Consider the following 18,105-nt stretch of genomic DNA (forward strand, 5'->3'; position numbering starts at 1 on the left):
ATGCAGCTAAAAATAAATTTTTAAAAAAATCCCATAAGCCACATGGCATGGCCAAAAAAAAAAAAGAAATGCCTACTTTGCTTATCCTTAATGCTTTTTTGTGAGGTCTTCTGTACTTTTACAAAAGTTTTTCAATTTTTAAAATTTATTTTATTTATTCTTTTATTTTTGGCTGCGTCGGGTCTTAGTTGTGGCATGTGGGGTCTTTAGTGGCGATGCACGGGCTACTCTCTACTTGCGGCGCGTGGGTTCTATAGTTTGCGGCACGCAGCCTCTCTAGTTGAGGCGCGCAGGCCCAGTAGTTGGGGCGCGCGGGCTTAGTTGCCCCGCGGCGTGTGGGACCTTAGTTCCCCGACCAAGGATCAAACCCGCATCCCCAACGTTGGAAGGTGGACTCCCAACCACCGGACCACCAGGGAAAGTCCCCAAGTTTTTCAATTTAATAAGCCAGATTTCCGTCTTTTACTTTATGGATTTTACTTTTCCTCCCTTGTCTGGGAAGACCTTCTTTGCCTCAAGTTATAAGCATCCCCACCCTAAGAGTGCGGGATGATGATAACCGTCATTTTACAGAGGAGGAAACTGAGGCACAGAGGAAACTAATCTCTTTTAGTTCACATTTCTTAGGCTCCAGGCACTGTGAGAAGGATTTTACGAGAGTCATATCTTTGAATCCTTGAATCTCCTTGTGCTGGGCTTCCTCCAAACCACCCTCAGACCCGATGATTTGCTAAGTAGGACTCAGAAAAGCTGATATATAATTTATTGCAGTGGAAGGATACAGATTACATTCAACAAAGGAAAAGATACATGGGGTGAAGTCCAGGTGCAGAGGGGACAGCTTGTGCAAAGGCCCAGAGATGTGAGTGAGGAGGGATGTGCAAAAAAAAAAAAAAAAAAAGATTTCATGGCTTAGTCCTGGAGCTGAGTGGGCAGGACGAGGGGCCGGTGACCAGATCATACAGGGCCTGGGGCCATGGAAAGGAAGGTATGGCTCCAGGCCTTTCTTGACTTGGGAGCTGAGGGCACTGGATGGCCTGGAGTTCAAGGAGTCAGTGTCAAAAGGAATCCCATTCCGATCACTTCGTTTCCCAATCATATTTTCTACAGAGTTCAAGAGACAGCAGGCTCACTATAGAAACCGCAGCAAACACTGAGAAACAAGAACACTGAGAAATGAAAAAAATCATCTGTAATTCCACTACCCAGAGATGATCATTGTTAACTTTTAGCTCTGTTTCATGATCCTAAAGGCGCACGCGTGTGTATAGAGAAAAAAGTGAGGCATCGTATATATATTGGTAGATACACACATACGTACAAAGTGGGCATCATTCTATAAAATGCTCTAGATCTGTATTTTAAGTGACCAATAAGGAGTCTTGGAGGAGAAGGTGTCAGACCCCCTTGGCCAGGTGAGGGTGGATTTATGAGCCCTTCTCATTTATGAGCAGCAGTTTCCGAGGGAAGGGCGTTCTCGTAAAGGGCGCGGCATGTGCAAAGACCCGGTGGCCACAGGGAACGGTCGGAATGGCTGGAGCAGGGCAGGGGTGGGGCAAGATGAGCTGGCGATGGCAGATTTGTGCAGGACCTCAGGGCCCCTGAGAGCCCTGAGCAGCTGTGTGAGTTTTTCCTGTGTGTTTGCTTTGTTCGTTTTGTTTACTGAAGCACGTGCAGGACAGCAGTGTGGGCAGGAGTGGTGAAGGATCCAGGGAGGAGCTAAGGCTCCCAGGGACTGGACACCACCCAGAGATGGTCAGAAAGGCACCAGGACCAGCACCAAGACGGGCAGATGTAAGAGCTGCAGCCCAGCCACGGAGGGGACAGGGGAGACATGCCCACCTCCACCTTCTCCTTTGCCCCCCGCCTTTTTTTTTTTTTAATTTATTTTATATATTTATTTTTGGCTATGCTGGGTCTTTGTTGCTGCGAGCGGGCTTTCTCTCGTTGCGGCAAGCGGGGGCTACTCTTCGTTGCGGTGCGCGGGTTTCTCATTGCAGTGGCTTCTCTTTTTGTGGAGCACGGGCTCTAGGTGCATGGGCTTCAGTAGTTGTGGCTCGCGGGCTTCAGTAGTTGTGGCTCGCGGGCTCTAGAGCACAGGCTTAGTAGTTGTGGCGCACAGGCTTAGTTGCTCCGCGGCATGTGGGATCTTCCTGGACCAGGGCTCGAACCCGTGTTCCCTGCATTGGCAGGCGGATTCTTAACCACTGCGCCACCAGGGAAGTCCACCTGTCCCCTCCTCTCTTGAGGGCACTGCCCAAAGTCGTGCCCACCAGAAACAGAGGATAGGCACTCAGCTTCCTGGGAGCAGAGAAGGGCAGGCAAGAGTAGAGAGGGGGTCTGGGAGCAGAGGGAAGTATCACAGCCCCAGCGTTCCCCAGCTTTCCAGGGGAGCATGAGACCAGGACACCCAACACCAGCCAGTCACGTGCAGTTACCTCGTGTGATCTTGCATTTCGGGAGCTAAGGTCCTGGGCTTGGTGAGTCACACTCAAAGCATCGGGTTGGCTCCAAGGCTTCTCTCTCCCTTCCCAAGTGTGACTCAGATAGCAACAACCCCCGGGACGGCAGGTGGATGGGCTTCCCTGCAACGTGGAATACTGCACGTGACTGCGAGTTAGTGCACGCTTCCCACGGGGCGGGTGGGACGCATGCTCCTGGGAGAAGTTCACTTTTGGATCCATAGAGGTTCCAATTCCTAGAAAGGAGATTGCTCTTGTTCTTTCCTGTTCTGTAACATCTGTTCAGAAAATGTAATCAGCCAGTAGGAAAAGAGGCAAGTCCCACATTTCTAACCAGTTAATAGTACGATTTGCTTTTCATCAAAACCAGATGAGAGTGTGTGCCCATCAATACCAGGCTTGTTCCATCAGGGACATCTTCGCATGAGAACATACACAAATCTAATCACCAGCCTTCACTTTATTCTGTAAAACACAGAGAAGAGAAAACTGAACACCCGGGTCACCACCAGCCCAGCTTCAGAGACAGGGCTTCCCCTGATCTTGGAAGTGTCTGTGGGACCCTTGAGGGGGGCAGCAGGCCTCAGTGCGGTGCAGTGGCCCTCCAGTGATTTCCACCTGGTTGTGACTTCCAACAACCAGGAGCTGAGCCTCTTTTCCACCCCCGTGCCTGCCTACGTTTGGAGTCGGCCACTCTTGTGAGACACCCAGGAGATTTCCCATCACACACATGTGGGCATCTGGGACCTGGAGCGGGGGAGGGGCTCAGAGGAGGGCAGAACACAGGAGGGGCTGCCCCTGACGTCACTTCTGGAACTGTGGGAAGGGACTTTGAAAGCCCCAGCCCCCCTCTGTGTGGATGAGAAGTTCTTGTGCATACCTTAACCTGGTGACAGGGAGACTGGGCCCAGAGAGGGCAGGACCCTTGTTTGAGGTCACACAGTGGGAAGCTGGAACGCAGCTAAGTTAATGGCACAGATGCCCTGTCCAGTAACAGACAAGCCCCTCCGCGGAGGGCAGAGCTCCCGGGAAGGAAGGAGAGAGAAAAGGGTCTCTGTGACCCCCAGAGCAGAAAGGGAAGACGCCGGCGGGGCCAGGACCTACCTAGAGTTTTCTGGGGTGTATGTCCTGCAGTCTTCAGCCTCTAACTTTTCCGGGTTCATGGGGATGACCATGAACTTCCCCAGGTTGGCAGCACCTCTGCGTGAGGTGGTGGAAACGGTAGAAGGCTCTGCGGCAGCTCCACTTCCGGTGCTTGGGGTCCAGCGTCACACTGCCACAGAGCCGCCACGGCTCCTTTCTCACCACCAGCTCTTCACCTGGGGCCAGACACGGCTCAGAAGGAGGGCCTGGGCGGAGGGCCTCTGCCTGCGCCCTGCTCCCATCCCTTATCCCCCTCGCATCCGTTCATTTTGTTTTTTTTCAACTTGCGGGATGTTAGTTCCCTGACCAGGGATTGAACCCGGGACCTTGGCAGTGAAAGCATGGAGTCCTAACCACCGGACCGCCAAGGAATTCCCTTTTCCCTTGTTTTTGTTTTTTTTCTTAAATACCTTTATTAAGGTAGAATTCACATATCATACAATTCACCCATTTAAAGCCTACAATTCAGTGGGTTTTAGTGTATTTGAGGGTTGTGCAGTCAGCACCACAATCAATTTTAGAACATGTCCATCACCCTAAAAGGCAACTCCGTGTCCATTAGCACTTGCTCCCCATTCCCTCCGACTTCCCCACACCCCTCAGCCCTGGGCAGCCACCAGTCTACTTACTGTCTCTATAGATTTGCCTATTCCGGACGTTGACCTCCCCATTTTCCATTTCCACCAGCAGTGTATAAGAGTTCTCATTTCCCCACATCCTTGCCAACCCGTGTTATCTGACTCTCTGATTATCCCATTCCCTAGTGAGTGGGAAGTCGTATCTCCTTGTGGTTCTGATTTGCATTTCCCTGCATCCGTTCATCCTTTACCCAGCACTGATGTCCAACGTCCCATCCGCCTCTGTCCCCAGAGCAGTCGTGACCCCTCTCCTCTGGCTGCCTCCTTCTCATCTGCCTTCTGCCTGGCCCAGGGGCGTGGGTTCTGTGCTGAGCTCTCCAGCCCTCAGTGGGCTCCTGCCCTTGTGCGCAGGGTTACCAACCGCTCACCTTGGGCGCCGCGGTCACAACCAAAGAAGTACACTTACCTGGTTCTAGGGCTGCAACTAATGTCACTGAAGTTGCTTAGGCAAGTAGCGCCCGGTCAGGGTTTAAGCTCCGTTCTCCCCCTCAGGCAGTTAACTTCACCCCTCTGAGCCACACTTTTCCCATCTCTAAAATGGGATTGTCTGCTTCATGGGGGTGTCACCCAGAGTGAAAGTGGCTGTCAGGTAGTGGGGTTGAAATAAGGGATAATAGAAATGCTTCGCCAGCTGGGCCTGTGGTAAGATGGGCCTCTTTATTTATTTATTTATTTTTGGCCGCGCCGCGTGGCTTGCGGGATCTTAATTCCCCAACCAGGGATCGAACCCCGACCCTCAGCAGTGAAAGCACCGAGTCCTAACCTCCAGGGGCCTCCAGGGAATTGCTGGGACCGGACTCTGGACTTTGGCTCTTGTCTCGGCCGATCACGCCCCTTCTCCCTCCCAGCCCAGCAGGTGCCCCATTTCTCCTCCCTCCCGGGAAGCACTCCCTACCCCCCTGCACCCGTATTCAGCGCAAGGGGCTGGCATGGGAGATCCACACAGACGACCCCAGGACCCGGGGGTGGGAAGTGGGTCAGAATTCCACACTCAGGTTGGCATTTCAGCTGATGCGGAGCACGGAGGTGGAGGTTGAGCCCCTCGCTGCTGCCCAGCCACCCCAGAGGGGTCAGACTTCCCTGTTCCCCGCACCCGTGGTCACCGTTAGAGAGATGGGGCCATCCGTGCAGGAATGGGAACAGCACGAGGAAGAGAGCTGCAGGGGAGAGAGACGTGGGGGTCGGGGAGCTAGGCCGGAGGAGGAGGGTGGTGGGGACAGGCCTGTACCTGAGAAGATAAGGAGTCCGGATCCGCCGCTGACACTGGTCATGGGCCCTGGCCTGCGTCTGGAGGCCCCTGGTTGGCACATGTTACGGAGGCCAGCAGCACCTGGGGAAGACAGCTTCTGTCTTCTGCCCTCTGTCCTGCAAAGTCAATCACCAATGAGCTCCAGATGCAAGTAACTCACTTGGTAATAAAGAATATATGTAAGCATTACCACAATTCCTAACACAACCCTTCAAAGTCATTCATAAATTCCTAAAGGATGGGTGTATCTTTGTTATGCTAATGGCATGACTCAAACCGAGCCAGTCACCAGAAAGACCTAGACATAAGGTATAGATATAAGATGTAGAGGGTTGTGATTTTGTTTTTATTTTATTGAAGTATTGTTAATTTACAATGTTGTGTTAGTTTCAGGTGTACAGCAAAGTGATTCAGTTATATATATATATATTTTTTTCAGATTCTTTTCCATTATAGGTTATTACAAGATATTGAGTAGAGTTCCCTGTGCTATACAGTAGGTCCTTGTTGCTTACCTATTTTATATATATTAGTGTGTATGTGTGAATCCCAAACTCCTAATTTATCTCTGCCCCCTGCCCCCAGAGGGTTGTGGTTTGATTTGATTTGATTTAAATAAATAAATGTATTAGTTGCGGTGTGGGGAGTTTTTAGTTGCAGCATGTGGACTTCTTAGTTGCAGCATACATACGGGATCTAGTTCCCCGACCAGGGATCGAACCCGGGCCCCCCTGTATTGGGAGTGCAGAACCCTAGCCACTGGACCACCAGGGAAGTCCCAGGTTGTGATTTTAAACTAGCTATATTGGGAGCTCTGGAAATTGAGTTCAGTCACTTGGCCAAGATTTCATCACTCTTGATGAAACTGAGCGCTTCCTGGGTGGCAGCCTGAGTCCTGTTCTGATTGCTGTTCTGATACAGGGAGAGAGCAAAGAAAGCTCTGTGTTCCCTCCTAGACCTCACCCTCTGTACATCTTTTATAATAAAACTGTAATTGTAAGTATAACATTTTCAGGGGGTTCAGTGAGCCATTCTAGCCAGTTATTGAATCTGAGAGAACTGTGGGAGCCCTGAATCTGCAGCCAGTGAGTCAGAAGTGAACATGGCCTGGGAAGCCCACTTGTGGCTGATGTCTGGAGTGTGGGCAGTCTCGTGGGACTGAGCCCTTACCTTGTGGGGTGTGCGCTAACTCAGGACCGCATTGCAGTACACCCAGTAGATGTTGACCAGTTGGGGGTGAAATAGGCCAGTACCTAAACCAATTTCTCATTACCAAGTTACCTTTTCTTTGTAAACTGTGGCAAGATATACATAACATAAAATTCATCATTTTAACCATTTTTAAGTGTACAGTTCAGTGGCATTAAGTACATTAAGTGTATTCACAGTGCTATTCAACCATCACCATCTACTTCCAGAACTCTTTCATCATTCCAGACGGAAACTCTTTGACTCTTAAATAACCAAGTTAGCTGCCAATAGGGGCCCTTATCCCCCTCTTCAGAAAGTAATTACAGGGATAATAAATTACTGCTATTCTTTGACTCTTTGAAGGGGAGGAACAAGGGGCTCTTCCAGAGGGAAGTGAGACAGAAAAGGAAGGAAGTCTTTACAGGATATGTTAGTAAGCAGATTACTTCTGTGAGTACCTGGGGCTCAGTCTTGCAGGGACCCTCCAAGAGACAGTGAATAAGGTACCCCAGAGTTTGCCCCCTCACCCCTCCAGGTTTCCTATGAGTTTTGAGTTTTAAGCTTAGAAGATGGACATATCACACCAAACAGCGGCCCCACTTCTACTTGACTTGAAAGGCAACATTAGGATGCCTTGGTGATTGGAAGGAAAGGACCTTCCCAAACAGCCATGCTAGGCAGAGGGGTGTCCTCAGGGACCATGGGCTAAATCTTTGTGCATTCCATCCTTAGCTTCTTAAGAATAATTCCTGGAAATGACGCCGCTGGATCTGATCATGCATAGGTTTTGAATTTTCCTCTTTGATTTAACAAACAAGTCATCAGTGTTCATAGGAGAAAATTTAAAAATCATAGACCACCACCAAACCCATCTCGCAGAAATAATCAGCTCCTACATTTTGGAGTATTTTCCATAAATACTATTTATTTGTTTGTTATTTATATTTCAGTTTTCTCCAATATTTTATTTGGAAAATTTTTCAAACCTACAGAGCAATGGAAGAAAATACACAATCAACACCCAAGTGCCCTTACTGGATCCATCCCTTGTTCACACTGTGTCCTGTTTATGTCCTTCAAATACCTAGGTCTCCATCTATACCCATGTTTATGTCTTCTATCATGCTGCTATAACCAAATACCATAGGCTGGGTGGCTTAGACGACAGATATATATTTTCTCACATTCTGGAGACTGGGAAGTCCAAGATCAAGGCGCTGGCAGATTCAGTTCCTGACGAGGACCCTTTTCCTGGCTTGCAGACGGCCGCCTTCTCACTGTGTCCTCACAAGGCAAAGAGAGAGAGCGAGCCCTGGTGTCTCTTCCTCTTCTTATAAGGACTCTAATCCCATCATGGAGTCCCTGTCCCCAAGACCTCATCTAAACCTAATTACCTCCCAAAGACCCCACTTTCAAGAAACACCATCACATTGGGGGTAAGGCCTTCAACATACGGATTCGGGGGCACACAAACATTTTAGTCCATAACAGTTTACATCTATATCTTTGTCTCTATATATACGCAGATTTTCTTGCTGAATCATTTGAAAGTAATTTGCAGATGCCACGACACTTTGTCCTTAAATTTTTTTTTTTTTTTTTGGCCATGCTGTGCGGCTTGCGGGATCTTAGTTCCCCGACCAGGGATCGAACCTGAGCCCTCGGCAGTGAAAACGCCAAGTCCTAACCACTGGAATGCCAGGGAAGTCCCCATCCTTAAAAACTGAAGCAAGTGTCTTCTAAGAATAAGGACCTTCTCCCACATAATCCACAAACCACTATACACTAAGAAAATGATTAATAATTTCATAATGTCATTTAAGAAACTGCTTCTTTTCAAATTTCTCCAACAATGTCAAAATGTCTTTTGTAGAGTTTTCTTCCACCTCCAATCCAGGATCCAATCATGATCCACAAATTATATTTCATAGTCACATCTCTTTAATCTTGAAAAAGCTAAGACAGTTCCTTAGCTCTTTTGGATTTTTATAACTTTGGGTTTTTGGAACTTCCAGCTCAGTTGCCCTGTAGCAACTGACCCACACTCTGGACCATAATTAGATTCAGAGTGAACATTTTCAGCGGGAAAACGATGTGTGTGGTGCTGCGTCTTTCCCTTGGCAACTCCATCAGGACACGATGTCGGTGTGTCCCGTTTCTGATGATGGTGAGTTTGATCACTTGGTTCAGGTGATGACCACCAGGTCTGCCTCTGGAAAAGTGCCCTTTGCCCTTTTGTAATTGGTGAGTAGTTTATTTATTCATTGATTGATTCATTCATTCATTCGTTTATGTTTTTAGCAAATATTCCATGAATATCATCTCTGTGCCCAGTCCTGTGCTAGGCAGGGCTGTGCTGGGAACACAGTGGTGACCAAGACACTCTGGATCCTGCCTTCTCAGGACTCCCAGGTCACGAGGGAGACAGTCCAGCCACAGATAGTGACGACCCACAGTGCGTGGACCTGGGATGGGGGAACCCGCATGACTCGTGATGGACCCAGCCTGGGGGGTCACGAAGGACTCCCAACAGGAGGAGGCATCTGAAAATTCAGGGTGGGTGTGGGGAGGAGTGAGTGTTGCAGGCAGAGGGAATAGCATATGCAAAGGCCCAGGGGTGGGAGAGAGCAGAGGGGTCTGGGCACTGAATGAACAGTTGGAAACTCCCCATCAACCATGGGGTAGATCCCATTGGGCCTTGTGGCCATTTTAAGGAGTCAGGACGTTTTCTGTGAGCTAGTAGAGGCCACTGCAGTAGGGTTTTCGTCAGGAGAGGGCTGTGGCTTCGGTGCCTTTTTATTTTCTGGGACCATCACTCCCTGGGGAGCGTGGATTGAGAGGACGGGGCTGAAGTAGTGCCGGCTGGGGAGCTGCAGGGGGCGCTGAGGGGCAGAGACTGGGATTCATCAGATCCGGTGACTAATCAGGTGAGGGGGCAAGGATCCAAGATAACAGTGCTCAGGTCCCACGAGTATTGTGTCTGTGCGTGTGCACGTGTGTAATTACACTAAATGTTTGTTTTTATTGTCAGTTTAAAGAACAAAACATTCTCTAAGGCTTATCAAAAGCAATTCCCAGCCCCACGCTACCCACTCTGTACCCTTTCTCCTGCCACAAACTCTTTCAGTCCTTTTTCTCTGTTTCTCTGCCTTATCTCGAATTTTTTTGTCAAAGCAGCTTTAAGTGAGGTCTAAGCTTTAAGTGAGAGGTATAAGTGACACACAGTACAATGCACGTATATAAAGTGTATAATTTGATGGTTTAAATTTTTTTTAATTTTATTCAAGTGCAGTTGATTTACAATATTTAAATATCTATTTTTTCTACCTATAAAATACCTCTTTTATGTAAAGTAGTGCGTATTAATTGATGTTTTGACATACGTATGCACCCGTGAAACCACCACCACATTGAAGGTAGTAGACACATCTCATCACTCCCCAGTCTCCTCAAGCCCCTCCCCCTGCCCCCCTCCCCTCTCCCCTCCCCCAAGGAACCACTGAGCAGCTGCCTCTGGCTGCAGATCACAAACGTCAGGTTGCACTCACAGAAAACAAACTGTGGTTACCAAAGGGGAAAGGGGGAGAGGGATACATTTGGAGTTTGGGATGAACAGATACACACTACTGTATATAAAATAGATAAACAGCAAGGTCCTACTGTATAGCACAGGGAACTGCATTCAATATCTTGTAATAAACTATAATGGAAAAGAATCTGAAAAAGATACACGTGTATCACTGAATCACTTTGCTGGACACCTGAAACTATCACAACATTGTAAAGCAACTATACTTCAGTTAAAAAAATTAAAACATGTCAAGTTACAGGGCCCATGGAGGAAGCAGGCTCCTTCCTCCACAGCTGCTCTTCTTTGGCTTCTTGCAGTGAGGGTAGCTCAGGCAGTGGTAGGAGCCGAAACTGTGGCCGAGGGTGCCCCTTGTGTGGAGTTTTGCAGTTTTGTTTTTTTGTTTTTTAATTGGTGTAAAATTCACATAACATAGAATTAACCATTTTATAGTGAATAAGTGGCATGTGTACATTCACCACACTGTACCACCATCACCTCTATCTAATTCCAAAACATTTTCATGACCCCCAGAATAAGAGTTGGTACCCATTAAGTGGCTACTCTCCATCCCCTCCCCCTCCAACTCCTGGCCACCAGCAATCTGATTTCTATCTCTAGGGATTTGCCTGTTCTGGACATTTCTTATCAGTGGAATCATACAATCAGAACTTTTGTGTCTGGCTTCTTTCAACGTAGCATCATGTTTTCAAGGTTCATCCTTGTTGCAGCAGGTATTAGTACTCCATTTCTTTTTATGGCTGGATAATATCCATTGTACGGATAGACCACAGTTTATCTGTACATCTGTCAATGAACATTTGGGTTGTTTCTCCTTTTGGCTATTGTGAATAGTGCTGTGTGAAAATGGATGTAACTGGCAGTCATTTCTAGGCTTAGAGCATCTGTCTGGAGGGCAGTGGAGCATCGTGGAGGAGAGCGTGAGCTCTGACACTGAAATTCCTGGACTCAAGCCCTAGATCCACCTCATACTATCTGGATGAGCTGGAGTTCACCGGATGTCTTTGTGCTTGACAACAGAACTTCCTCTGTGGGATTATTACGACATCGAAACAGTTAATACATGTAAAACACTTAGGGAGGTGCCTAGCTCAGAGGAAATACTAGCAAAGCATTGAATTTTTGTCATCATCAGTGAACACTCTGCATTGCCAGCAACAGAAACCATCCTGGGCCAACGGAAGCAGAAAAAGAATATATTGGAAGGATATATTGGAGACCAAGGCTAGGAAAATCAGCAGGAATCTTGGAGGTCTGTAGTTCAGGACACCAGTGTTGTCACCAAGAGACCCAAAATGTGTAATGGCACCTAGAACATGGGGGTCATGTCCACTCCAGCCAGAGGTCAGTAAAGAGCATGAAGGAAGAGAGCACAGGTTTTATGGACCAGGACTGGAAGTGGCACTCTATTCACTTCACCTCAATTCCCCTTGCCGGGACTTAATGCCCTGGCCACACCTAACCCCAAGGGGCACTGGGAAATGTAGTCCCTGGCTGGACCAACACCTGGCAGCAAGGCATCTACCCCAGGTTGCCATGAGCACGAGACACTGGTGGACCCCTGAGGTCAGAGGACTGACAGCGCCGTGGGTACCACCCCCCATCCGCCCTTCACCTGCCATCCTCCCTCCTGCATGACTCCTAGGCACTTCTGGCATCCTTGATACCTTGCTCAAGATTTCAGGTCCAGGGACTTCCCTGGTGGCACAGTGGTTAAGAAGCCGCCTGCCAATTCAGGGGACACGAGTTCGAGCCGTGGTCTGGGAAGATCCCGCAGGCCGTGGAGCAACTAAGCCCTTGCGCCACAGCTACTGAGCAGGTGCTCTAGGGCCCATGTGCCACAACTACTGAAGCCCACATGCCTAGAGCCTGTGCTCTGCAACAAGAGAAGCCACCACAATGAGAAGCCCACGCATCTGCACAGCAGCATTTGCTAATTTCAGCGGGAGAGACTCTACTTTTGCTTGCTTGTTTGTTTGTTTAAACAGCTTTATTGAGGTATAATCTACATGCCATAAAATTCACCTGTCTTGAGTGGACAGTTTATTTTTAGTAAATTTACATAGTCGTGCAATTGTTACCACAGTCACTTTAGAACATTTCCATCACTGAAAAGATCCCTCAAGTCCATTAGCAGTTCTCTCCCCATCCTCCCCTCCCCCAGCCCCTGGCGAACACTAACCTGCTTTCTGTCTCTATGAATTTACCTATTCTGGACATTTCATAGAAAAGAATCATACACTACGTGGCCTTCTGTGTCTGGCTTCCTTCACTGCGCATAATGTTTTCAAGATTCATCCCTGTCGTAACATGTATCAGTACTTGATTCCTTTTTATGTATTAATAATACTCCACTGTATAAATATACCAGATTTTGTTATCCGTTCACAAATTGATGGACTTTGGGGTTGTTTCCCCTTTTTGGCTGTTGTGTGCAGCTGGCCGTTGTTTTGAATACAGTTATTCTAGTGGGTGTGAAATGGAATCTCATTGTGGTTTTGACTGGTATTTCTCTGCTGACTTTTTTTTTTTTTTTTTGGCTACGCCATGTGGCTTGTGGGAATCTTAGTTCCCCGACCAAGGATTGAACCGGGTCCCCCTGCAGTGGAAGCACCGAGTCCTAACTACTGGACTGCCAGGGAATTCCCAGCTATTGTTGAGGTTTTTTTTGTTGTTGTTTGTTTTTGCGATACGCTGGCCTCTCACTGTTGTGGCCTCTCGCGTTGCGGAGCACAGGCTCCGGACGCGCAGGCTCAGCGGCCATGGCTCACGGGCCCAGCCGCTCCGCGGCATGTGGGATCCTCCCGGACCGGGGCACGAACCCGCGTCCCCTGCATCGGCAGGCGGACTCTCAACCACTGCACCACGAGGGAAGCCCCTATTGTTGAGTTTTAAGAGCTCTTTATATGTTCTGCAACAAGTCCTTTATCAGATATATGATTTGCAAATATTTTCTCCTAGTCTGTGGCTTCTCACTTTCTTAATCTTATAAAATTCCTTTTTATTTAACAACTTTTTTTGAGGTATGACTTACATGCAATAAACTGTACTTATTTTAAGGGTTCACTTTGATGGGTTTTATCACAGGTATTTGCCACGAAACCACCACCATAGTTAAAAATATTTCCTTCACCCCCCAAATTTCCTTGTGTTCCTTTGCAGTCGATCTCTCCCGCCATACTTGACCTCAGGGAAGCACTGACCTGATTTCTATCACTGTGCATTCATCAAAATCCTTTTTTCTCCAAATGGCCAAAAAATATAATTGTTATTCTTTTTGAACTAATTTTTTCCTTTTAATTGTGAAATATTGCAGACATAGAGGAAATACTATAACAAACACCCATGGACCTACCACTTAGAATTAATAGATGTTAACACTTTGCCCTATTTGCTTTGAGTTTTATTCCCTTGTTTAGGGACTAAAGCTAAAAAGCCTCACCCCGTTCTCACTCCTTCCTCCTTCATCTGTCCTGAAGTTGCTGAGTATTAGTCCCTGTGAGACTTTATACTTTTCCTGAATATATACGTGTGTCCATAGCGCACGTTCTTGTTTTTATCACGCTGTTTGTATCTTTTGGACCTAGTATTTCTTCTCGTTATGTTTGGGAGATTTTTCTGTGTTGAAATATGTAAAGCTCATTCGTTCTTTTAATTTTTTCCTTTGCAACTCGTGAGATTGATTAGTAGCGAAATATTTCAGAAGCGTTGGTAAGTTGGCAAAAGCATGCCTGGGGATGTAAGACACTGCTAGGGAAGCAAACGAGTAATTTCACCATTTTTGCTTTGTTTTGTTTTAACTACTGTGCTCGGCAAGCATAGCTTCATTTATAGGTTGTGACATAAAATCCTCCTCAATTTCAGGCTGAGATTCCCTTTTGAGCCTTTACCTTTAAGAAACTGTCTAGATTTATGGAGGTCATTGACAGATGGATTCAAATTTTGGTTTTTAAACAAAAAGGAATGTGAGGAATTCCCTGACCGTCCATTGGTTTAGACTCCTCGCTTCCACTGCAGGTGGCGTGGGTTCAAGCCCTGGTTGGGGAACCAAGATCTCGCAGGCCCCGCAGCGCAGCCAAAAAATATATATACATTTTTAAAAATTTAAAAAAAGAAAGGAATGTGCTGTCATCCTGTCTTTGAGTCCCTTTAACACAGGCCATAGTCGTGCCCGTCCCCCTCCCATTTTGAGTGGGGGCCTGGACTTTCTCAGTCCTGGATTCTGAATCCATTTTGCCTTTTAACAGACCCTCAGGGAGAATAGAGAGTTCAAGGTTCCATCACGACCCTGCTTCCTGCACCCAGGCAGGAGCCTGGGGGACATCATAAGCCTGGGGCTCCTTTTGGGAGGGGCCAGTGTACTTTCCCAACAGGAAGAGTGTTAAATAGGCAGTCAGGACACCTTGAAGTTAGATGTCTCAGGCTCATCTGACAGGTGGCCAAGGCCAAGTCTGGCTGCCCATGGGCAACAGGGAGGAAACAGACTGACCAAGGGCGTGGCACCAGACAGTGGCATTTCTCTGGGCCTCACCAGAGGCTGCAAGTGAAAGTCACTTGGAAGAGATCGGGAAGGTGGCTGGACAACTCTCGTTCATTTCGGTCATGAAAACTTTTTTTTTTTTTTTGGCTGTGTTGGGTCTTTGTTGCTGCGCGCGGGCTTTCTCTAGTTGCGGCGAGCAGGGGGTATTCTTCGTTGCGGTGCGCGGGCTTCTCATTGTGGTGGCTGCTTTTGTTGCAGAGCATGTGCTCTAGGGCACAGGCTCAGTAGTTGTGGCGCTCGGGCTTAGTTGCTGCGCGGCATGTGGGATCTTCCCGGACCAGGGCTCGAACCCATCTCCGCTGCGTTGGCAGGCGGACGCTTAACCACTGCACCACCAGGGAAGCCCTGGGTTATGAAAACTTTTAACTGCATTACAGTATACCTAAAGCAAAGTGTACAAATCCTAAGTGTATAGTTTGATAAACTCACAGAAAGAACAGGAAACAGAATATAACCAGCCCCCCAGAAACCCTACCATGCCCCCCTTCTAGTCACTATGCCTCCCAAGGGTAACCACCATCCTGACTTGTAACCCTGTGGATTGAATTTGCCTCTTTGGGGACTTTATATAAATGGAATCACACAGCATGTATGCTTGTGTGGCCTCTTTCACTCAACATTGTCTGTGAGATTTATTCAGCTTTTTGTATGTCGCTGTGGTTCATTTGTTCTCATTGTTGTTGAGTGTTTCACTGTGTGCATCCTTTTTTACCAGTCCTTCTATGGTGGGCATTTGGGTGGTCTAGAGTCTTTTTTTTCATAGCGCTGAGGTGAACATGCAGGAACATGTCTTTCAGAGAACATGTGACAGGTTTCTGTGGGTGTCCACCCAGGAGCGGAATTGCTGGCTCATAGAGCACTGAATGCTAAATTTAGGAGTCACTGCCAACCAGCTGCCAGAGTGGGTGTCCTCAATTACCTCCTCCGAGTCTGAGTGTGATACATCTTTGGCAGCACTTAGGATGTGTGGGTGTTTCATTTCAGCCATTCTGGTGTGTGTAGAGTGCTTTCTCTTTGTGATTTTAATTAATATTTTCCTGACATGTAATGAAAAGACCGCATCTTTTCACATGTCTAGTGGCCATTTAGATTTTATCTTCTTAGGTGATTCAAGTCCTTCACTATTGGCTGGTCTGCCAATAGAAGTGGTTAACCTCTTAGTGGTTAGGATTCCAGGCTTTCCATGCTGTGGCCGGGGTTCAATCCCTGGTGTGGGAATTGAGATCCCACAAGCCACGCTGTGCAGCCCCCAAAAAATAGTCCTCCTATTCCTTTGAGGAATAGGAGAACTAAAGCTGGAGGTGGAAAGATGGACTTCTGTCTTGCAATTTACCCCCTTCTATGTAGTCTAAATGATTCCCCCCATGTGCATGTTATTCTTCTAACTTAAAGGAAGAAAACCTAATTAGGTCAGCCTGGCTGCTGTGGAGGACGGTTGGAAGGGGTCAAGTATAAATGTTTTCAGAAATTCATCCCTTAATGAGCCCAAGGAACCTTATTTTTCCCATCAATTCATGTATCAGTGAATGAATATTAATTATTACTGCAGTGAAGCAGGTTTCAACATCAACTCTAGGCTTATGTTGCATTTACAAGTGACCACAATGCTGATAATCCTTGTTCACACGAGTAAGTGATTAGAGAAGGAAGGAGTTGGCGTTAGAGCAGGAGCTGCAGCCCTGAGCTCCGTCCAAAGCCCCAAACCCCACAGTGAACACACGTCAGGACGGAGCGCAGCACCGTCGGCTCCACCTTCGGGGAGAGGGAAGGAGCCTGGCAGGTGGGTTATGGGAGGGGCAGAAGGAGCAAGCTTTACACCCGCCCTGGACTTCTGACCGCTCCCACCCCCTCCCAGAGATTGCGGCCTCCACTCTGGACCTCCCCTTCAGGGCAGCAATTCTCATCCCCAGCCAATCACCAGAATCTTCTGGACGTTTTCAAAAGATGCCGTCAGGGCCAACCCTGGCCAGATAACTAACTGGGCATTCCGCGTGCGAGGCCCGGCGCGGGTCTTGGTTAAGGGGCCCATTCCCCGCTGGCGCCCGCGATTCTGGTTGCCGTATCGCCATTGCTCCGACCCGGACACCGAGGCGTCGAGGGGCGGGGCTTGCATTCCCAGCAAAGATCCCTGACCCCTGTCTTCCCCCGCAGTGTACCACTGGGCCGAGATGCGAGCCAAGATGCGCCTCATGGGCTTCAATGCTGAAGCCGTCAAGCCGCTGAACGAGGCGGCGGCCGCCGAGCTGGGCGCCGAGCTGCTGGGCGAGGCCACCATCTTCATCGTGGGCGGCGGCTGCCTGGTGCTGGAGTACTGGCGCCACCAGGCGTATCAGCGTCGCAAGGAGGGGGAGCAGCGCGCCGCCTGGGACGCGATGCGGGACGAGGGGGGCCGCCTGGCGCTGGCGCTGGAGGCCCTGCAGGCGCAGGTACAGGCGGCGCCGCCGCGGGGCGCCCTGGAGGAGCTGCAGGCACAGATGCAAGAGATGCGCGCCCAGCTCTGCGCCCTGGACCCGCCGCCCGCGCCCCAGGCAAAGCCCACGCCCGAGGAGTAGGGGGCCGCAGGGCCCTGATCTCAGACGTGACTGATGCCTGGGCTGCCATGTCTGTCCCCACTGTCCCTTCCTGAACCGGCCCAGCTAATACCACCAGGTCCCTTTAGAGTCAGAAGGGATCTTGGACTGGGGCTGATCCAACCAGGCTTCTGGTCACCTCCCTACTAACCTGCCCAGTGAGGGGTACCTTCCACTGGGACACCCCCATCCACCGGTGGAACGTTCCAGCCCGACCCCCATCGCCCCACCGCGTCCACTGGTTTAGCACTTTGGAATGGAAAAGCAGTGTCTTCCACTGGACCCCACCCACGCACCAACAGGAGGGCCAGCAGGGCACATGGACCATTTAATTTTGTCACTCATACCTCCAACTTACCTGAGTGGTCCTTTTCCTGGGACCCTCATCCATTACACCAGGACACCTCATCCCACTTCTTCACTGGTACCGACCATTGTAGTGAAAATATAGAAACCTCTGATGGACTTCCCTACCCCTTGACCTTCCATCTACCTCACTCTTCTGGGGGGGCAGGGAATAGGATGGATCTTGGTGGGCATTAGCTCCAGTGGGTCTCCCTGTGGCTTCTCTAGTCCACCACTGGTGCCTTGACTGGGGTCCTCCCCTCTTTAAGTGGATCATTCCAACAGATCCCTCCACCCTTTCCTCCATCCAAATCTCCTCTTCAGAGTACTCAGGGATTCCCCCTTACTTCTTGCCTTTGAACTGGACACCCAGTGTCC

At 48.8% G+C, this 18,105-nt stretch overlaps 1 protein-coding gene across 1 annotated transcript; it reads left to right on the forward strand.

The window, feature by feature from the left end:
• Nucleotides 1–8,822: 8,822 nt before the first annotated feature.
• On the forward strand, nt 8,823–17,364 carry LOC309836683 (optic atrophy 3 protein homolog; the record flags this gene model as incomplete). The annotated part of the gene is made up of 2 exons (XM_082676784.1): nt 8,823–8,850; nt 16,964–17,364. The coding sequence occupies 2 exons, from the start codon at nt 8,823–8,825 to the stop codon at nt 17,362–17,364; spliced, it is 429 nt and encodes a 142-aa protein (XP_082532910.1).
• Nucleotides 17,365–18,105: the final 741 nt, after the last annotated feature.

This window comes from Grampus griseus (genome assembly GCF_964374135.1).
Source record: "Grampus griseus genome assembly, chromosome: 19".
Classification (NCBI taxonomy): Eukaryota; Metazoa; Chordata; class Mammalia; order Artiodactyla; family Delphinidae; genus Grampus; species Grampus griseus.